The sequence below is a fragment of the Callithrix jacchus genome, chromosome 8 (assembly GCF_049354715.1).
Source record: "Callithrix jacchus isolate 240 chromosome 8, calJac240_pri, whole genome shotgun sequence".
In the NCBI taxonomy this organism is placed as follows: Eukaryota; Metazoa; Chordata; class Mammalia; order Primates; family Cebidae; genus Callithrix; species Callithrix jacchus.
The window spans coordinates 98,769,656-98,792,250 of record NC_133509.1 but is presented as its reverse complement, the minus strand read 5'-3'; the positions used below and the strand labels follow the sequence as shown (position 1 = coordinate 98,792,250).

The 22,595-nt window shown below is 41.3% G+C and overlaps 1 protein-coding gene across 8 annotated transcripts in view; it reads right to left on the bottom strand.

The window, feature by feature from the left end:
• SYNE2 (spectrin repeat containing nuclear envelope protein 2) overlaps window positions 1-22,595 on the bottom strand; it is a 378,817-nt gene that overhangs the window by 93,382 nt on the left and 262,840 nt on the right. For 6 of the 8 annotated variants that reach the window (XM_035260694.3, XM_035260695.3, XM_035260693.3 and 3 more), the window contains 13 exons: window positions 21,798-22,028; window positions 15,304-15,486; window positions 13,825-13,959; window positions 12,740-12,861; window positions 12,453-12,594; window positions 10,371-10,502; window positions 9,671-9,823; window positions 9,343-9,552; window positions 7,885-7,986; window positions 6,532-6,651; window positions 6,190-6,390; window positions 4,302-4,475; window positions 2,842-2,973 (listed from right to left, as the gene is read on the bottom strand). In XM_035260694.3, the coding sequence (XP_035116585.3) occupies window positions 2,842-2,973; window positions 4,302-4,475; window positions 6,190-6,390; window positions 6,532-6,651; window positions 7,885-7,986; window positions 9,343-9,552; window positions 9,671-9,823; window positions 10,371-10,502; window positions 12,453-12,594; window positions 12,740-12,861; window positions 13,825-13,959; window positions 15,304-15,486; window positions 21,798-22,028 (2,037 nt within the window). Of the gene's footprint in view, window positions 1-2,841; window positions 2,974-4,301; window positions 4,476-6,189; window positions 6,391-6,531; window positions 6,652-7,884; window positions 7,987-9,342; window positions 9,553-9,670; window positions 9,824-10,370; window positions 10,503-12,452; window positions 12,595-12,739; window positions 12,862-13,824; window positions 13,960-15,303; window positions 15,487-21,797; window positions 22,029-22,179; window positions 22,337-22,595 lie in introns of those variants that run through there. The other 2 variants (XM_035260699.3, XM_078335095.1) reach the window with 1 other exon arrangement.

The window sequence follows — 22,595 nt, the reverse complement described above, 5'->3', positions numbered from 1 at the left end:
AGAGAGAAAGGAAGAAAACTTTAGAGAAATAAATTAAAACAGACAGCACATCATTAACCCAACTTCATGGAAAGAAAAACGAAATTCTTTGAAGAGAAGTCTGTCTAAAGGTAATTATCTAACACAGCTGGATTCAGCTAATGCCATTTATCCTGACACTTGTTTAATCTTAAAAAATAATTATCAAAACAGGTTTGCTATTTTTTTAACTAAGCCTTTTAAAAAATTACTAAAGAAGTCCATTCCATGTGGTTCAGGGTAAAAAAGAAAAAATTACCAAAAAAGGCTGGGTATGGTGGCTCATTTCTGTAAGCCCAGGACCTTGGGAGGCCGAGGCAGGTGGATCATGAGGTCAGGAGATCGAGACCAGCGTGACCCACATGGTGAAAACCAGTTTGAGACCAGCCTGGCCAATATGGTAAAACCCAGTGGCGCATGCCTGTAGTCTCTGGACACTGAGGTAGGAGAATTGCTTGAACCAGGAGGCAGAAGTTGCAGCAAGCTGAGATTGTACCACTGCACTCCAGCCTGGGCGACAGAGCAAAACTCTGTCTCAAAAAAAAAAAAAATTACCAAAAAACTCCACTTCCATGGCCCTTTCCAGCACTCCCATTTGTAATTCACTCCCACTGTCTGAGCCTGTGTGGGCTAGAATGAAAACAGAACACCCAACATCTGTATTAAAAGGAAAAAAACAATCAGTCTCATTTTCTAAGTGAAGTGCCAGATTTTTTATCTTTAAAACATCTCTGAAAAGTCTTAATTCACCTTTTTTCTTTAAATTTTGAGATGAATTCTTGCTCTGTCACCCAGGCTGGAGAGCAGTGGCGTGATCTCGGCTCACTGCAGCCACCGCCTCCAGGGTTCCAGTGATTCTCCTGCCTCAGCCTCCTGAGTAAGTGGGACTACAGGGATGCACCATCATGCCCGGGTAATGTTTGCATTTTTAGTAGAGATGGGGTTTTACCATACTGGCCAGGCTGGTCTCAAACTCCTGACCTCAAGTTTTCTGCCAGCCTTGGCCTCCTAAATTGCTAGGCTTAATGGCATGAGCCACCACGCCCGGCCTAATTCACCCATTTTATGCATGGGAGACAGTCTGTGCACGGGTCACTAGGCTGAGCCAGCATTTGAACACAGGTTTGTTTGACTTCAAAGGCCACACAACCCCTAGGTTCCAAGCCTCACAGACATCCGCTGATCAAGATGACGACATCTGTCAGACTCACACAACCCTTTCCTTGACTATGAACTCAGAATGGCCTATAAAGTCTATATGGGAGATGGGCTTTACAAGACATGTCTTCCTTTAGTCTGACAAATTTATTTAAAAGTCTTAGAACAATTCTTTTTCTTTTTAATATTTCAAACGTAATAGAATCACACATTTTACCAGATATGGTCACTTCTGAAGGAAATAATCACACTCATATTAGGTGGGCTAATATTAGACTGTTGCTTAAAATAATAAGCCTTAAAATACTGTTTTCAACTGCATTCTTTCAGCTGTTTAGATGATACTTTCTGTATCCCTAGGCTAACAAAGAGCAAAACAGTACTCCCCTCACCCCCACTACCACCCACCCCAGAGGACTCAGATTTACCTTAGAGTTAGGCTCAATATAATTAATAAGGTGCCAGTGAGACCAGCTGTAGCTTTCCAGGCATCTGGAGAGTGTAAACAGTGTCCCAGCCTCTGGAAAATGTTTTTTATAGGGGCTAAAACACCTCCACGGAAGAGAGGGCTCTGTAAGTATTTCCTGCTTTCATTTTCCACCTAGTTTATTCAGGCAATAAATGTGATTCTGAAGTTTGAAAGTTGATACGTGATAACTGCCTCTAGCCGCGCAACTCAGATTCTGACCGCGTATATTCTAAAGTTAAAACTAAGCACTTTACCCTCCTGGTGGGAAGACTTACAACTTGTTTTTATCTTGTACGTGTTCTCAATGCCACTTGAAACCCATTTTCTTTTCTTTGGCACCAAAATTAGAGACACAGAGACAGATGATAATAATACTAAAGGTTACACACACAAAGTTGAAAAGTTTGAGGTGTTTTTATAATGCTGGTGGCACGTAAGATTACTGTCTGTCTCATGGGTTACATCCAGTCAGGACTTCACTGTAGGAATAAAACTAGGCCGGGCACGGTGGTTCATGCCAGTAATCCAGCATTTTGGGAGGCCAAGGGGGTTGGATCACCTGAAGTCGGGAGTTCGAGACCAGCCTGACCAACATGGAGAAATCCAGTCTCTACTAAAAATACAAAATTAGCCAGGCATGATGGTGCGCGCCTGTAATCCAAGCTACTCGGGAGGCTGAGGCAGGACAATCACTTGAACCTGGGAGGCAGAGGTTGCAATGAGCCGAGATCACCCCATTGCACTCCAGCCTCGGCAACAAAAGTGACACTCTGTCTCAAACAAAAAGAAATAAAACTAAATATACGTTTAGAGGCTGAAGGCTGACAAAGTTCTTTCCATTCTTCAGCTCATTTCCACACGAGTAGCTCAATGGCATTCACTTCCAGAGACAGGTAGAATTGGCTCGATTATCTACATTCCACAAAGACACTGAGGCTTAGGGACAGTAAGGTCACAGAAGTGATAAGTGATGGAGCCATGACTCAAACAAGGTCCTCTCCCCAAAGCCAGACATATGGTATACTGAGCAGTTCACATTGAAAGCTGCAGTCTCCCTGAAGGCATTCAACAGTGAGTTGTATGATGAATGTTTTGTTTGAATTCAAACCTTCGAAATCAAACCATTTAGTCAAAACAAATATAAAACACAAAGTGCCATGTACATGCCTTTGATAACTGAAATGGAAGAAAAATACCTGGTAAAATGAAATCCTTTCCACTAATCTTTCCTCAGTTTCTTCCACCAAACTCACAGAGGGCAATGTAGACAGAAGAATCTCCAGGTCCTTTTCGAGAGATGCATAGTTTTCATCAAACTCTTCCCATTTCTAGAGAATCAAAGACATAAAATCAGTGGGAGCCATTTACTAGACTGGTTCCAGATAACAACACAATTAATCACAAAACAAAAAATGAACACCAAGACCATACAAAATTAAAGCACAGATTCCAGGAGCATGTCTGAGAGATGTAACCCACCCTGGTAAGAGCTCAGCATCTAATGGAAAATATTTCCATTGCCTTTGAGGACAAGGTTTAAAAAGAATCCCAGTTGGCATTAGTGTTTTACACTTGCCCTGTCAAACTGGGCACCATGACTAAAGGAGTGACACAATGAAGTTAAAGTGATACTCCCAGCAACTCTGTAGAGACCTCAGAGCCACAAGAGAGCCTTTCTCTTATTAAGAAAGCCAAAGAGCTAACTTTTAGACCCTCATTCAACAGGAGCTCTTATTAGGCTCCTCTTGCTCTCCAAGCCCAAGCCCAAATTCACCAAACTCCCATGCCACTTGAAGCACAGGTCTGCCCAAGGCCTCTTTGAAGAGTATAGGCTTACGCTTTATCTGGGGGGACAACTGCCTCAGCCCGAGTCTGGTCTTCTTCTAGCTTGCCCCATTTCCACGGACACCCACCTCTCTCTAGGATCCCAACACACCACAAAGCCGAGTTACTGACTCCAAACATCATCTGTTAGAAAAATAAGCACCTCACTAATTTCCATATCTATTCACACAGTGGCTCACTTGGCTTTTATAGAACACTCACAGGGTCCACAGAGTCTTTAAAAAAAATACCCTGAAATATTAAAAATATCAACTTGACAAACTAGAAAATAAATTTTGTCAGCATAAAATAATACCATATTACATTATCAAGTTGAAGATTTGCTTCCCTTTTTCTTTATTCCCTGTTTTTCTTTACTAACACTGGCTGTGAAAGGTGTGAGCGGAATGGCTTAAAACAGAGAAGGAGCTTTATACATGCTTCATTTTTTTTCTTTGAATTTAGACAAAATATCATGAATCCATTTTAGGACCTCTGGGCCTGTTCTCTTGAAGAAGTACAGTTTCTAAATTAGTAACTGTTTCACACAAATGATCTCATTCAAGATCTCAAAGTGATTATCGTTTTGCTTATTCATACATGAACCTAAGTGGCAGAGAGACACAGTACCATCCCAAATCTATGTAAGGGAAATACCAGCCGGCCTTTCCTCAGGGAGTGGCCTCGGAACCCGAGCAGGGGTCCACCTTCCTCACTGTCAGGCTTCCATTTAAGTATAGCTTAATGATAACCAACACTTCTCAACACCTGTTCTGGTGACAGAAAATCAGAAATTCCCAGCTTCAGTATAATGTTTACAAAATCCAAATACCTGCAACAAACTCTGCAGCTTCATACCACGCTGGCGTGACTTTTCTTCTAGTATTTTAACTTCTGTTACTTGTTCTGCCCAAAAGGTCTCTCTCTTTTGCAATAAAGAAGGAAGTATTTTGGCAGAGTATGCTTGGATCAACAACATGTCAGCAACAAGCTTCTGGAAAAAAACCTATGAGATGAAAAACGTTTTTAATATTTATTTCCAAATTGTGAAAATCTTAAAAACCAAGTTACTTCAACTTTATATCCAGCTATTTTTGTTTTAAATCCAAAATCCCAGGACATTCATGTAGAGTCAAATATATGAGAAAACAAAAAGAAAATTTACCAGCCTGGCCAACATGGCAAAACCCCATCTCTACCAAAAATACAAAAATTAGCTGGGCGTGGTGGTGGGCACCCATAATCCCAGTCACTTGGGAGACTGAGACAAGAGAATCATTTGAACCTGGGAGGCGGAGGTTGCAGTGAGCCGAGATCTTGCCACTGCACCACTCCAGCCTGGGCGAGGCAGCAAGACTCTGCCTCAAAAAAAACCAAACTCTTAGTCTTTGAACATTAGTGGAACTTTAACAAATTATAAAGAAGTATTATCCTTAAGTATTATTTTCCATAAAATAATCCATTTTAAATGCAAACATTTTTGTTAGTCAATTTCAATTTCCAGATAGATCTTTCTAAATCAGTTGTTTTGAATTCTTTAAATGTTATAAAAGGATAGACGCCAGCTAGGTATAGTGGCATACATCTGTACTCCCAGCTACTCAGGAGGCTCAGGTGAGAAGATCGCTTGAGACCAGGATTTCAAGGCTACAATGAGCTATGAGTACACCACTGCACTACAGCCTAGAAACCAGAGAAACCCTGTCTCTTAAACAAACAGACAGATGCCACTGTGTTTGATGAATTTCAAGACAAGTTGGATGGACAGATGTGCAAATTCAAGCAGCCCACATAGTTGAAAGACAGGGCTCCTTAACCCTGGCTTTAACTTCTACTCAGGAAAATGACTAAACAAAGGGAATTTGCTAATGGGGGTGTATAGGAATCCTGGCCATTTGTCCTTCAAGTCCTGTATCTGTATTTGTACTTCAAGAATCTTTCAAGAGGAAGGCTTTACTTCACACGGTTCTTCTCCATGTCCTACCTCCTCCAGCTGTCTGGAGGGACCCTGTAATATCATGTGAATCCCTTCTCCTCAGCCTCGAAAAGAACATATACATAGAGATGTTTATAAGAGCATCTAGCAAGGGCCTGGCACACTGTAGATAATCAATATTATTTTCCCCTCTTCCCTTCCATCCTTCATACAATATTTATCTTTCAATTTTTCTTAGACTAAGCTCTACCTTCCAAATGCTAAACTGTAAGCTTATCTCAGGTAGGGACTGTCTTATAATTTTTAATTGTTAGCACCTAGATTACTCTTTATCTTTAGTTGGTGATCAGGAGGTTTTTGTTTAATAAATCTTAAAAATGAAAGGATTTATTATAGTCTTATATTACATAATACTATACCTTCCTTTTGATTCTAGTTCTCAGGAAAGCCTTTTCTAGCTTTCCTGTGACTTTCTGCTGTTAAATGCTCTCACAGAATGTATCCTCATTTTAATTTTACATTTGTTTGAAGACTTGTTGATAAACATCTGTCTTCTCAATCAGCTGAAAGCTCCATCATTGAAAGAAAATGTCTCTGTTTTTATTCATAACCCAAATTCCTATACCAGGGTTCCTGGTACACATTAAGCACTCTAATAGATGTTTATTAGAAGAATGAATAGCTTAAATTTCAACAAAGAAGAAAAATGGATCCTTTCTGTTTCCAGTCAGAAAAACCTTAAGGTTTTAGTCTATGAAGGGGTCATCCAACCCATGTGTCTCACCTTGTGATTTTCTATTTGAGCCTGTAACGCCCCTTTGCTTTTGGTTTGTTTTAAGTGGTCATGAGCAAGCTTTTCCTTCCCAATCTTCACCAGTTGCACCACACCTTGCAACAAAGCATCCTGCTGGCTCTCAGTGACAAAAGGGCCGCTGAGTTCTGCGTACCTGGCTCTTAGGATTCCCCACATACTGTCAAGTACATCCTGAAAAGAGAAGAACAGGTGCACACATGCATTCTCATCCAACCAGGGAAACAACTGAAGACAAATCTAAACTCTGTTGGTGGAATAAAAAAGTCTGACTCCTCACAATCACAGTGCTGAGTGAATGCTGCTCAGGCATACCTCTAGTTTGTAAACCTCCTGGAGTAAAGCATAAGGTAAATGAAGCCTCTCCCCTTCGTCTCTTAGTTTGGCCACTTGGCTCTCAGAGTTCTCCAGCTCCACTGTATGTGCATCTGCTTTCTAAGTGAGAGACAATACAAGAAAAGAAAACCCTTCAGTAAGTCAGAGAAGTACACACAGTCATTTAAAAAGAATTCAATAGTACAGAAAGGGACGAAGGGAAAAATGAAAATCCCAGTTCCCCTCCCTTACCTCCTGCTCTCCTTAACAATCTTCCCAGAGGCCCCAAGTTCCTAACATGTTCCATACCAGTAGGGGTATACATGCATATCCTTAAACTCAATGAACTGCACCACGGCATTCTGTCCTGAAGCTATCACTCCTCACCTACTAGCTCTCGACATCTCTTCACATCTGTATACACAGATCTAGCTTCTTTGAAACAGACACACAGCATGCCATTATAAGAGTGTACCCTGCTTTTGTAAGAGTTAGCTTTCAGTGGGCTATTTGCAGTTTTTAATTCAAGCAGAACTGCCAGGTCCATCCTTAAATATCTATGATATATTTATTTTTGAGACAAGGTCGGCTCTGTCTCCCAGGCTGGAGTACAGTGGCATGATCTCAGTTTACTGCAATCTCTGCCTCCCAGGCTCAAGTAATTATCATGCCTCAGCCTCCTGAGTAGCTGGGACTACAGCTACAAGCGACTGCACCTGGCTAATTTTTGTATTTTTAGTAGAGACGGGGTTTTGCCATGTTGCCCAGGGTGGTCTCGAACTCCTGGCCTCAAGTAATCCACCTGCTTTGGCCTCCCAAAGTGCTGGGATTACAGGCGTGAGCCACCATGCCTGGCCAAGATATTTATCTTTATGCACTTGTCTTATCTCTTTAGGAAGAGTACAAGTCCAGCACCTCAAACAGTGCCTGAACATAGTGGATCCTCAATTAATATTTGCTAAATAAATGAAGTCAAACTATTGCTGGAAGACAGAGTATTTAAGTTTAAAATTCTGATATACAAACAAAGGATTTCCAGAAGCTGGATGGAATAGGACTCCCCTAGCAAGAGGATGAGGGTCTCATTTTGCAATCCCCTTACCAACACTGTACACATATTTTTTCATGGTTGGCAAGTGAAAATGGTCTCCTGTTGTTTTAATACATTGTGCTTCAGAAAATACGACTTAAGAGATGTCCTTAAAAGGTCAACAACATAAATAGTTTTCATTTTTTATTTATTTACTTCAGCCTTGCTGCTGCTCTCAAAAGAAAGTGGTTCAGAAGCATGGCTTACACAGAAAGCTCTTTGGTTCAAAGTTAAGTCAGTCTGGATTATTTTGACTTGGTTACCTGAAGCTGTTCAGCCACACTCTGGCCACTGATTTCATTCAAAGACTGTTGTAAAGATGTCTTACTCTTAATGAGCTGATCATATAATCTCTTTATTTCATTCTGTAAGATAAATGCAGGAAACTGAGCAATCTCATTTAGGCCTTCATTACCTTTTTTATGTTTAATTGGTTTTTATAAGTTTTGTGACATTAGAAATTTCAAACAAATACAAAAAATAAAGAAATCCCCATTTTATCATCATTAAACTTCAACAATTATTGATTAATGGCTGGCCTTCTTCCCTCTACATCCTCCCTGCAGCTTTCAACTGTACCTAATCTCCTTTCCTTCAGGCTATTTTGAAGTAAATCCCAGGTCTCAAGTCATTTCATCAGTATACATTTCAGTATATATTTCTAAAAGATAAAGATCCTTCTCTTTAAAAATACTTCAATATACTCCTCCCCCGTCATCAATAGTAATTCCTTAGTATGATTAGTTACCCAGACAGGATTCACATTTCTCTAACTGCTTCTAACTTTTCTTTTTGATTTGTTTCCATGAGGATCCAAATGAGGTCCACATGTCATGATGAATAAATACAACTTAGATCTCTCTTAATTTGCAGAATCCCCAATTACCTTTCTTTTTTGTTTCTTGAATGTGTGTGTGTGAAAAAATGGGTCATTTGTTTAGTACAGTTTCCCATAGGCTGGATTTGGCAGATTGCAACCCCATTGTGCTGTTTAACCTGTTCTTCTTTTCGTGTGTCTGTTTTATTTGGATTCTAGAAACTCGGTCAGATTTAGGCTTGATTTTTATGGGCAAGACTCATTCATAAATAGTACTGGGTTTCATTTTTTTTCATTAGATAGTTTTAGTAACTTCCTCACTCATCTACCTGCCTCAGGTCTCTCTCTCTCCAATTCACTTTACAAACTGCTGAGGAATCTACCTGAAACATACAAGTATTTTTAAATACTCCTTAGTTCAAAAACTTTAATGGCTCCCTCTAGCCTAGAAAAACAAATACAAATCCCCCCTATTTTAATTGTTAAATGGCTAAATGTAATGCATGAAATGAAACGTTATATTAGCTCATCCTAAAAAATTCATACTCAAGACTTTATTTTTTTCTTACTTTTTTTTTTTTTTAACTTTTTAAAATTTTTTCTTTTTTTGTGATGGGATCTAAGTTACCAAGGCTGATCTTGAACTCCCGGGCTCAAGCAATCCACCCACCAAGGCCTCCCAAGTGCTGGGATTACAGGCATGAGCTACTGTGCCCAGCCAAGGCTTTGCAAAGGGGTTCTCTTTCAAAGGATCTCCAACCATGAGCAACAAACAGAAGAATCTCACAATTTCCCTTAGCAATTCTTACTAATAAATGTCACCAAGAATGGGAATTAATAGGAATTAGGGGTACACGTTGTAACTTAAACAGTGCCAAAATAGGCTGTGTGCTCAGAATCATACCTGGAAACTACGGTTGTAGTCGAGGCCAGCTTTTAGGGACTTGCTTCTAGAGGCAGCAGCAGCCTGAGCGTGCTCCAGGCAGACTTGAAGGTTGTCAAAACATTCAAGAAGCAAGTTGGTGTTCCTGCCAGGCCAAGTCATGGCTTTCAAAAGATCCTCCTTCTTGTCACTCAGCGCTAAATAAAGTTTCTTCAACTCAAGAGCCAATGTCTGAAGTGGAGAGGAAGGAAGACAACAAATGAACTCGGACCTCAAGAGGCTTTCACCCGGGCTTAACTCACGGAGCTGCTGTGATGGCTGACACATGGGCTTATGAGAAGTGCCCTACCTCATAGTGCGCCTGCTGGGCAGAACCATCCTCCCGGTAAAGCTCGGCCATCTGCAGCACCTCCTCCACACTGCTGAGGCACTGACGGAGGGTCAGGAATAGTTCAAACAATTTTTTATCTAAGTTGACATACATTTCTTCTGTCATATTTTCCTGAGTCAAGAGGAAAAAAGAAAAAAAATAGGATTCCTTGCCTTCCTAGACCTGTATTTTCCCTGGTTTCCATTATAGTTTATGATTTCTGTTATGCTTCTTTTGTAGTAAGCTGCTTCAAACACTTTGTGAACTAGGTAGCAGAACCAATAAATAAATAAACTTAAATGATGTTAAACTCGGAGAAAAACAAGTTTAAGAAGCTCACCGTTAGGTAGTTATTTGCGTACTGAACGGAACTAAAAGGTAAATCACGAGATGAAGGATCCCTTAGCAGAGCCATCCAGGTGAAAGTGTGGTCCCAGATAAATTACACTGCCTCCTTTACCACTGTTACCCACCCTCCACAATCGAACGTAGGAGGAAGCAGTTAATGAAATCAAGTATAGCAGGGAGAAGGAAAAGTCACAAAAGAGAAGCTTGAAGGGGCTGATTACAAAGAGGAGGTACAGTGTCTGAAAAACAGCAATGGGGCTGGGCTTGGTGGCTCATGCCTCCTTTCTTTATGTTATTGCAATGAGGAAAATACATCGTGTGCAACTTCTACCTGTGTCTGAAGGTCACTTGCTTCTTGGCGCAGGTCTTCAAGTTGGGTTGTATAGGTTTGCAGTTCTTCAGTTGTTGGGTATCTAAAGTTATACATACTCACACTGGGTAGAATACTCATTTTTGTGGAAACCTATTTGACAAAAGGGAACTCTGTTAGTGACAGTTTTAGACCTGTTGATATTTATTTTCGAGATGGAGTCTTGTTCTGTCGCCCAGGCTGGAGTGCAGTGGTGTGATCTCAACTCACTGCAACCTTCGCCAGGTTCAAGCAATTCTCCTGCCTCAGCCTCCTGAGTAGCTGGGATTACAGGCGCCTGCCACCCTGCCGGGCTAATTTTTGTATTTTTAGTAGTGACGGGGTTTTGCCGTGTTACCCAAGCTGTTCTGGAACTCGTGACCTCAGGTAATCCACCCGCCTTGGCATCCCAAAGTGCTGGGATTACAGGCATGAGCCAACGTGTCCAGCCTGTTGATGTTAATTTAAATAGAAAAAGGTGTCTTAGCATGCTGTCTTCTGAGTTACTTTCTTGGTGAGCATTTTTGTCTATCTTGTCATTTATTAAAAAAAAATTACATTTTAATATTTTGGACAGCTTTGAAAAGTCATGACTGGTTATATTTAGATGTTTGAGGGTCCACTTAGATATCTAAATGAGGGGAAAGGCCAGTCTCAGTGGCTTATGCCTATAATCTCAGTACTTTGAGAAGTAGAGGTGGGAGGATCCCTTGAGGCCAAGGAGTTTAAGATCAGCCTGTACAACATAATGAGACAATTTCTCTACCAAAAAAAATTAAGTAGCTGGTTTTGTGCTGCATACCTGAAGTCCTAGCTACTTGGAAGGCTGAGGCAGGGGGATTGCCTAAGCCCAGTTCAAAGCTACAGTGAGTTTTGGTCATGCCACTGCACTCCACCCTGGTTAACAGAGACCCTGTCTCTCAAAAAAATAAAAATAAAAAATAAAAAGGCAGTGTGCATGTGTGTGAAATCATTAATCTTTCAGTAATAACAACATTCATGCTACAGGGTTAGCTGTTTATTTCCAGTTTACTTTTGACACAGCCAACTGTTAGAATTCAAGTCTCCTCTAAGGGATGGATTTGCATCTTGATTTGTTATTGAAAAGCTAAATTAGGAATGGAAACAAGCCGTGATTTCAGAAAGGTGAATGATTCAGAGTTAGCTTCTTTCTCAAATTGGGAAGTTAACAAATAAAAGGAAACAGAGTGAGGTGGTAGATGACTCTGCTTGGAGAAAGAACTAATAATGAGTGGAGTTCTCATCTTTGCAAGAGATGTATGTACATACTACAGTGTAATAAAGAGAAACCAAGGCTAGTGGCCAACCGGTGAGTTTGATTTAACTTTAATTGGTCAAGTAAGGGCCTTGGTAGGAAAGAGGACAGCTGAGAAGTGCTCATTAGACTGGGGAATTGGGAAATCATGGGTAACCTTTGCCCAGGCAATTTGAGTGCGTGGTAAAAGGCAGAAGCCTGCCTTGTGGGTGGCAAGGTTGTTTTGCTTACCTGCTCCCTGTCTGGAGAGAGGCAGCAGTGGCTAACACAACAAGCCAGCCTGACAGAGCCTGTGATAGCAGTAATAAGGAGGGCCAATGGGAAGGCCTGTGCCATTGGCACAGGGGTTGGCACATGGTAGATTCCAAAGAATTTTCTGATCAATGAATGACACTCATATAGTAATGTATAGTTATTAAAGTGTTTCTTAAAACATATATTCATTCCTTTATTCATTCAACAAAAAGTAACTGAGAGTCTATGATGTCCTAGGTACTGTGCTTGGCACTCAAATGCCAACCAGGCAGACGTGATCTTTCTTCCCCATCTAATGAGAAATACAGACTATAAATAAAGAGGTGAATAGTGTAGTAAGAACTCTGATGAGGGAAGCCTAGGGTGCTAGAGAAGCACGAAGGAGGGGTCCCTAATGCAGATTTCCAAGATCAAGAAAATGAAAACTCATTTGGCAACTTTGCTTTCTGCAGAATATACATGTTTATTTAATGAATGCTTGTTGGATTTTCAAAGATAAACAGGCTATTTACACCATGTAGAAGCAGACTGACCTGAGGCTCCACAAGCTGAGGGAGTGGGAGCTTCATTTTTGATGAGAGTTCATGATGCAGATATTGCCATTTATCTCCATTTTGGCCCTGGGGTGACAACATCAAGTCTGGAACGTCATTTTCAGGGCTGGATGCCTGGTTGCTTTTGAAGAACAAAAGGTGAGGAGAATAATCAACACTAAAAATTTTGTATTACAAAGTTTTATGAGCAATTTTTAAAAGAAATACTCTTAATTCTCCCAATCATAAAACCACTGAATGTCCAACTATATTTTGAAATGTTTTACCTTGCAGATGATTCCTGAGTTGTAGCTTTATCATGTTGGCAATACTGGGGCCACATTTTCTTAGCATTAAATTCTATGAATTTGATGAAATCTTTCTGTTCCATTGGTTTTAACTCCAGAACCTGTAATTGAATGAGATACAAATGGTCCAAACCATTAAGTTTTCAATTAGTACCCAATAGCTTCCTCTGTTGAGAGAAATCTAATTTTGAGCCAGTTCCTAAATCATTAATGATTATTTCTCTTTCTTGCATCCCTGTTCTTGTAAACTCTCACTTCCCAAAAATCTATTTAAAATATTCACACAATATCTGTTAAACTGCATACATAGAAAATCATCAAAGATATACAAACATATTTTGAAAAGACAGGCAAAGCAGAGTTGCAATTACAGAAGTTCACTCTGAAGATAGGTGATATAAGATGCAAGTTAATAAAGCAGCAAAGTTATGGTGTCCCCAGTGGCAGCAGCTGAAAGCAAAGCAGGTGCTATGGTAAATGCTGAAAACTCTCAGAGTTGCGGCACACACACAAACACCCACATACCACGCTTTGCAGAACATGCCATATAGAAAGATTCATTCATTCATTCATTCATTCATTCATTCATTCATTCATTTATTTTCCTGGAGACAGGGTCTCACTCTCTTATCCCAGGCTGGAGTGCAGTGGTGTGATCTCAGCTCACTGCAACTTCAACCTGCTGGATTCAAGTGATTCTTGTGCCTCAGCCTCCCAAGTGGCTGGGATTAAAGAGACATGTCACCACGCCCAGCTCATTTTTTTTGTATTTTTAGTAGAGACAAGGTTTCACTATGTTGGTCAGGCTGGTCTCGAACTCCTGACCTCAAATGATCCATCTACGTTGTCCTCCCAGAGTGCTGGGATTCCAGACATGAACCACTGTGCCCATTTTTGTTTTTGAAACAGGGTCTCACTATGTTGCCCAGGCTGGTCTCGAACACCTGAGCACAGGTGATCCTCCCACCCCAGCCTCCCAAGTAGCTAGGACTGTGGGTTTGCACCACCATGCCTGGTTAAAACATTTTATTCTTGTCTCTACAACTGTTGGGGGCTAGAATTACCTGTTGCTGCTGGAAATCTTTTTGTCTGCTGAATTGTGGCCTTTCAGTTACCGTGGATTCCAATTCAGGAAGGTTAACTGGTTGGCGAACTTTCTGATATTCTGGCTCTGAGCGTTTCTTTAGAATGGTAGGATGCTGCAAAACATTTCATAATGGCAGGCTATTTATTTAAAAAATAAACTCCACTTTATCTCAATTCTAATAATAGGACTAAATAGAAAGATTTTATATGAAATAAATACGGCATTTTGTTATTTGCAATAATGATATACTATGGTTTTTTGTTTGTTTGTTTTTTTTTTTTTTTTTGGTTTTTGAGACAGAGTTTGATGCTTGTCCCCCAGGCTGGAGTGCAATGGTGCAATCTTGGCTCACTACAACCTTTGCCTCCTGGATTCAAGCGATACTCTTGCCTCAGTCTCCAGAGTAGCTGGGATTACAGGTGCACCCACCACACCCAGCTACTTTTTGTATTTTTAATAGAGACAGGGTTTTACCATGTTGGCCAGACTAGTCTCAAACTCCTGACCTCTGATGATCTGCCCACATCGGCCTCCCAAAGTGCTGGGATTACAGGTGTGAGCCACTGCACACAGTCTACTATCATTTAATGTGCTTATTTCATAACAACTTCAAAAACCACTACATTTGGTGAAGTGATCATCTTATTTCTTCAACTTCATTCATCCAACGAATTACTAAAAGCAAGAAAATGTACTGCCTTTTTTCTTAAGAACAAATACCTAATAAAGAAGTACCAAAAAGAGAAACAGTATTATACTTATAAATTCAAGTTTCCCCTATGGCTAAATATATTTTTTTAAAAAGAGAGAACATATTAGGATGAAAGAGGAACCATATGCCCTGTGTATTTGCAGCTAGTCTTATTTCTGTGAACAAAAGTCTCTAAGTAGGAACCACTCATAAGTACAGATGCAAATCTTATATAGTAAGATCTACTCATAAGATGCATATTTGCATTCATAAACACAAAGTGCTTTTAAAAATCACAAGAACACTTTAACTACATGATACTTTGATTAGTATATATAAATATTTGCAACTGAAAAATAAAGTATCCTGGAAACAGGTTTATGTTTCTGATGTCAAATTTTAGTCATATCTACAAAAGTTTTGTTTTCTGGTCAATTAGTCACAAAATTCCTTTACAATACATTCTTCTTTTATGAAGAAGCCTGACGCTAGAGCTCACTGCCAGCAAGAACACTCAGCCACATTAAACCAACACAAACCAAACCACCACCATCGCCAACAACCACCTAGACAGGAAAACTGCAAAGTAAAATGAAATAAAAGTAACAAGCCAGTATACTCATCTACAGTGTTAACGTGTGTAATTCTTGCACACTTAGTAGAGTTTCTCTGTAGCTGGTTCAACACTTCCAACCAGAGTTCTCTTCTGGAGGGTCTGCTACGTATGTATATCAAGGTGAACGTCCACAAATAGTCATTTGTTACCTGATCTTCACTGTGCTTCTCCTGAAGCATCATCTGGACTTTTTCTAAATTGCACTTCACTGTTTTCAGTTTCAGGGAAAGTGCTTCAGCCTCATATTGAGTGGCTCCATTATCTCCCAGGCCCTGATCTTTGCAAGCCTCTAACAGAAAGGCAACCTTGTGCTCAATCTCTGTTAGCATAGCCTAGGAAATAAAAGCATTGAATTACTCACAGTGTTGGTCTTGAATAAGTGTTGTTCCCCCAAACAAGTTCAGACTTATTCTTTTTACCTAAGTATATACAAGAAGCCCCAGAAACACAGGATGGAAGAAACCTTGGAAAAACAGAAACTTCCATAAAATTCTTGTGCTTTTCAGCAGAGGTGCAACCAAACCAACCCCAATTACAGATGTCACCCTGTAAAATCAGTTAAGTAAGTGACTCTATAGTCAGCTTACAAAACACAGCGGAAATTATCCAGCAGAGGATAGTGGATAAGAATACAGATCTTGGAACCAGACTACCTGGTTTCAGATCTCAGTCCTGACACTTAGTAGATGTGTAAACATAGGCACCTTATTTTAGAGGAGTTGCCTCTAGTAGTCTGTAAACTGAAGATAATAACTGAACTTACCTCCTAGGGTCACTGTGAGGAGAGAATGAATTAGATCCATGAACTTTGGCCAGTGCTTAATACACTGTCCACAGTTAAAAAGTTCTCATTGGCCGGGCGCGGTGGCTCACGCCTGTAATCCCAGCACTTTGGGAGGCCGAGGCGGGTGGATCACGAGGTCAACAGATCGAGACCATCTTGGTCAACATGGTGAAACCCCGTCTCTACTAAAATTACAAAAAATTAGCTGGGCACGGTGGTGCGTGCCTGTAATCCCAGCTACTCGGGAGGCTGAGGCAGGAGAATTGCCTGAACCCAGGAGGCGGAGATTGCGGTGAGCCGAGATCGCGCCATTGCACTCCAGCCTGGGTAACAAGAGCGAAACTCCGTCTCAAAAAAAAAAAAAAAAAAAAAAAGTTCTCATTTTCTCCCCACCTTCCTAATTTTTAATGTTGCAATCCAAGTGTGGAGTAGAAATTTTAAAAAGAATTCCATGTAACTGTTTGAAAATTATTTCCCTTGTTCTTTTCCTTCTCTTTCTCAAGCCAAATAAGCCTCTAAACTCTCAGAAGAACACCACATAAGACATAATTTGGAACCTAAAATACTTGGGTTATTGATACAACTGGCCAATTCACACAGATCTAAAAATACAACAGCTGGATGAAGTAAGTTTCCCAGTAAGTTTCGGTCATTGTATTCCTCCTCAACAGATCAAGTTTGCCCTCTCCTGGGGCTCAGCAGCCTGCTTGGTCATGCCAACTAGCTGGACACTCAAGTCAGCAGCAACATACAAACTCACATTCCAGCACCACGATCATTTGTACTAAGACTCGGTGCAGGACTAAGAACAAGTTCCATTCATTGAGAGGATTTAAGGAATTATAAATTTTCCTTAAGGAAAAACTATTTTTAAAACAAAATTTCAAATAATTTATCTTATAACTTCTTCATCTGAACAAGCTACAATAGGCCCAGTTATCCACGCTTTTACTTTTTGTGGTTTCAGTTGTCTGCAGTCAACCATGGCTCAAAAATATTAAATGGAAAATTCCAGAAAGATTTTATACGCTTTAAATTTTGCACCATCTGAGTAGCATGATAAAATTGCACAGCATCCCGCCCAGGATGTGAATCATCCCTTTGTCCAGCATACACACACTCTAGCACTCGGACCCTTAGTTACTCAGTACAGGTTGAGCATCCCTAATATGAAAATCCAAAATCCAAAAATGCTCCAAAATCTGAATTTTTTAAAGTCCCATGCCAGATGAGGAAAATTCTACACCCAACCTCATGTGATGGGTCACAATTGAACTTGTTTCATGCATAAAATTATTAAAGTTATTATATGAAATAGCCAAAGATGTGTATGAGGTGTAGATAAAACATAATAAGGCCCAGCATGGTGGCTCATACCTGTAATCCCAGCACTTTGGAAGGCTGAGGCAGGAGGATCACTTGAGGCCAGGAGTTTGAGATTGGCCTGGGCAACATATTGAGACCCCAACTCAACAAAAAATAAAATTAACCAGGCATGGTGGTGTACACCTGTAGTCCTAGCTATTCTGAAGATTGAGGTGGGAGGACTGCTTGAGCCCAGCAGTTGGAGGCTGTAGTGAGCCATGATCATGCCACTGCACTTCAGCCTGAGTAACAGAGCAAGACCTTGTTAACCCTAAAATAAATAAATTAATTAATTTCGTGTTTAGATGTGGGTCCCACCTCTAAGATATCTCATTATGTGTATGCAAATATTCCAAATTCCCCCCACCTGAAGAAACCCAAATGCAAAATACTTCTAGTTCCAAGCATTTTGGGATAAGGTATACTCAATCTGTAGCCATCTCAGTTATCAGATGAAAAAAAAACCATAATCTACATAGAGTTCGGTACTGTCCATGGCTTCAGGCATCCATTGGGGGTCCTGTAACACACCCCCACAGATAAGGTGGGACTACCCTACTTATGTCCTCTATAGTCTTTGAAGCTTAAACAATATGTACCCATAGACTGTAGAGTGGCTATATATAAAATGTAGCATAATTTTATGCTTTATTTTTCCCACTTAACTATTACATACTTTTTCATGTCTACACACGTTTCATGATTTTCATTTTAACAGCTACAAGTTGATATTCCATGATTCACTTAACGACTTCCCCATAGTTATCCCTTTGTTTCTAGTTCTTCACTTTTGTGATCAATGCTTCTATAATTACTTTTCTCATTTTGGATTATTTTCAGAAGGTAAATTAAAAACATTGGTACTGGCTGGACATGGTAGGCTCACGCCTGTAATCTCAGCACTTTGGGAGGCCAAGGCAGGTAGATCACTTGAGGTCAAGAGTTTGAGATCACCCTGGCCAACATGGTGAAACCCTGGTGTAAATACAAAAATTAGCCATGTACAGAGATGTATGCCTGTAATCCCAGCTACTTGGGAGACTGAGGCGGGAGAATCGCTTGAACCCAGGAGGTGGAGGTTGCAGTGAGCTGAGACTGTGCCACTGCACTCCAACCTGGGTGACAGAGTGAGACTCCATCTCAAAAGAAAACAAGTAATGGTACTTTCAGCTCAAAGAAAATGAACAGCTTATATGTTGACAACTGACCTCCCAAAACACTGAGCCAATTAGATGGAACTACCAGACATCATAGGATCCATTTTTCCAGAATGATATAACTTTTGCTAGTGTAATGTAGAAACAAAACAACTGTTTTAATTCACATCTTGAATAATCAAGATTAAACAATTCTCAAATATTAAATTACTAAGCATAATCCTTCCTCCTTCCCTTCTTACCATTCTCTCTCTCTTTTTTTGACAGGGTCTCACTCTCTAGCCCAGACTGGAATGCAGTGGTACAATCATAGCTCACTGCAGTCTTGAATTCTTGGGCTTAAGAGAAACTTGTGTCTCAGCCTCCCAGGTAGCTGGGACTACAGGCATATGCCACCATGCCCAGTTAGTTTACTTCTTTATTTTTATAATTTTTTAGAGACAAGGTCTTACTATCTTGCCCAGGCTGGTCTCAAACTCCTGGCCGCAAGCAATCCACTCGCCTTGGCCTCCCAAAGTGCTGGAATTACAGGCATAGCCACCACACCTGGTCCATAATCTTTTCTGACTGAACTGTTTGCTCCTGTCCTTTGGCCGCCTTTCCACTGGAATTTAGTGTTTTTTACAGATCACTTTAAGGTTTTTTTTTTTTTTTGAGACGAAGTTTCGCTCTTGTTACCCAGGCTGGAGTGCAATGGCGCCATCTCGGCTCACCGCAACCTCCGCCTCCTGGGTTCAGGTAATTCTCCTGCCTCAGCCTCCCGAGTAGCTGGGATTACAGGCATGCGCCACCGTGCCCAGCTAATTTTTTGTATTTTTAGTAGAGACGGGGTTTCACCTTGTTGACCAGGACGGTCTTAATCTCTTGACCTCGTGATCCACCCGCCTCGGCCTCCCAAAGTGCTGGGGTTACAGGCGTGAGCCACCGCGCCTGGCCCCCACTTTAAGGTTTTATATGTTTCAATAATAACTAATGTGTCATGTTATATTAATGAGCCAAAGATGCCCTTGTATGTTAGCCCCTATGTGGTTTATTTCTTCGGACCAAGTCAGAAGCAGTAAGTTCAAAGAGTGCCAGAACCAGACTCAAATGTTTACACATTTGACGGCTTTAAACGCAGCCCGAATAAGCATATTTTAATCCATTTAGAGCCTGTCTGCTTTGCGTACCCCTGAAAACTGCACCCAACATCTGCCAGCCATGGATAAGACTAACCCTGGGCTATAAAAATATCCCAAGCTTCTGCTGCCCTTTGGAGCTCTCTGACCCAGAGATCCTCCCCTGTGCTGAGATACTGCTAGACACCTAAGTCCTTTCTTTATTTCTCCTCTCTCCTGGGAGCTCCCTGGTTCTCCTTCCCTTCTGGGTGGTGGCCTGACCCCCAGTCTATGCCTTAGCATCTGGAAGGTCTCCTGCAGTAAAGACCTGTCCCTCACAATCATAATCTTGTCAAAATGCTGCCCAAATAAACCTGTTGGGTGCTACTGCCACCTGGTAGTCATGTCTTTTCCTTGAGCAGCCTGGAAATCCTTGAACTCACTACAAGTGGCAATTAATATGGGATTCTGGTGATGATCAAGGAGTTGGCATAGGGTCTACCCAGTCCTTGAACTCACTACAAGTGGCAATTAATATGGGATTCTGGTGATGATCAAGGAGTTGGCATAGGGTCTACCCAGTCCTTGAACTCACTACAAGTGGCAATTAATATGGGATTCTGGTGATGATCAAGGAGTTGGCATAGGGTCTACCCAGTCAGTAGATAATGAGTTGGCAAATCAATCCTGAATGGCCTTAAGTGGGTGGGGCTCATAATCTGGACTGCCTCGAGTTCAGTTTAGCATAGCATTGCTCTGTGCTATTTGATGCTCTATGCCATTCACAGGCTCATCTGTGCTCATCAGCCAGGCCAAGTGGCAGTGCCAGTATCTGAGTGAACCTATCCCTTTAGAACTGACTTTTGGGCTGGGCATGGTGGCTCATGCCTGTAATCCAGTACTCTGGGAGGCCGAGGTGGGTGGATTGCTTGAGTCCAGGAGTTCAAGACCAGCCTGGACAATACACTAAGACCTCTCATCTCTACCAAAAAACCCCACAAAAAGTAGCTGGGTATGGTGGTGTAGACCCGTAGTCCCAGCTACCCAGGAAGCTGAGGTGGGAGGATCACCTGAGCCCATGGGTCGAGGGTGCAATGAGCTATGACTGAGCCACTGCATTCCAACTTGGGCGACAGAATGAGACCCTGAAAAGAAAGAACTGACTTCTGAGATCAGAGGTGCCGAGCTGCACAGAGAAAGAGGCTGGCCTGTCCGTCTGGTTCCTGGATGTTGTAAGACTGTGGGCTTAAACAGAAGGGGAGAATGTACACCTGGGGATCAAAGGCAGGCTACCCACAACAACATAACAGGCCACAGTGGGAAATACTCCCAGGAGCAGGGCTGAGACAAGAGGATGTCTTCATTCTTAGCAGACAAACAGGCCAATAAGGTAGAGACGAGGCTGGTATCCTCAGCGCAGCTGGGAGAGAGGCCTTTTCAAGTAGCTCGCATGCTTCTGCTCTTCTGACATTCGATTATACTGTTGCGATGTCATCACTCTAGCCCCTCCCTGGAGGGATTAGAAACCCCAACCTTTGGGCTGAGCGGGCAAGCTTTACTCAGAGTGACTAGTGGCAAGGAAGTTGATATATCCCTGCCCCTCCCAAGCAAAACCAATGGCGTTCCTAGTAAAATGGCTGCAAAGCCCTTTTATACTGTATCTTCAATTTTGCAAATCAAGACATTTGGTTTCATTTCTGATGAATAACTTTTTTGTCCCTAATAACATCTAATGAATGAATATTCTAATGACAAATTTTAGTGATAAAATAATAGCATTTACTAAGCACTTGTTACTTTATATACCTATTTAATCCTGAAAAAAATCCATGGCATAAGCAGTGGCATTTATATCTTATGCCACTGCTTTAAATGCCTTATTTAATCCTATGACACTACTTTAAACACCTTATTTAATCCTGACAGAAATCCTATGAGATAACCTACTATGTGTGGAAAACGAGGCTGAGCAGTTCACTTCCCCACGTTCACAGTTAATGTGACAGAGCTGGATTTAGACTCTACATTCTTAACTCTAACCCACTACTGTCCCCTCAAATAAGATGTTTTCATAAAGCATTCCATAAATAATTACCCTGAGAACTAAAAGTTGAAGCCAAGATAAATGTAAGGGTCAGAGTAACAGAAAGAAAAACAGTGTTGCTTTAAGAGAAACTCACCCAATCTTGGCAGATGATTGGTAGAGAGGCAAACCATGAACTCTGACTTCTCGGTCTTACCTGGCACCCAACCAGCTGCTGTTCCACCACCTGCTGCATGTCTGCGTTTAATGTTTCCGGCTCAAATGCCACGTTGGCTTGTTGCAGCCACAGCTCCAGCTCGGCCACCTGGGTCTTGCAGGCATGCAGGACTTCCGCAGGCTCTGGCCTAGTTTTCTCCACCCTGTGCTCCAAACCTCCTTGCGTGTCTGAAAAGTCCAGAGTGGCAACCTTGATAGGAGGTGTGGTGCCCTAAAAGAAATCCAAAGATAATCCAGCAGTGAAAAGGCAGGGAGTCCAAAGTTTTCAGACTTGGGCCTGCAAAGACCTGGGAGCCCACATTTCCCCAGTTAAAAGAAACAAAATCAGTGCAGAAGAAGGAAGAAAGAAAAGAGAAATGCACCTCCACACTCATAGCAACAATCACGTGACCTGGTGCCACAGGTTTCCAAGCAGCCGATCTGTGAGTACACAGGTACCGTATTCCCGGGCACAGAGGAAGCAAACAGGACTGCAGTTCACTAGCCGGTGAGCCCCGGGAGACAGGTGAGAATATGAGTGACAGGGTGTGTGTGTGTCTGAAACATCTGAGGGAATTGGCCAGTGTTTACAGTTACGTGACACATGATTAAGCAATGCTTACATTGCTGTACACTCTATTCAAACAGAAAAACAAAACAAAACAGAACACGATCTTTACATACCAGCAGGGATACAATAACATATACCACATAATTTTAACTTAATATCTTCTCAAATAGCTAGATTATAAAAATTTTAACTTTCTAAAAACATACATGATATTACTCATCCAAACTT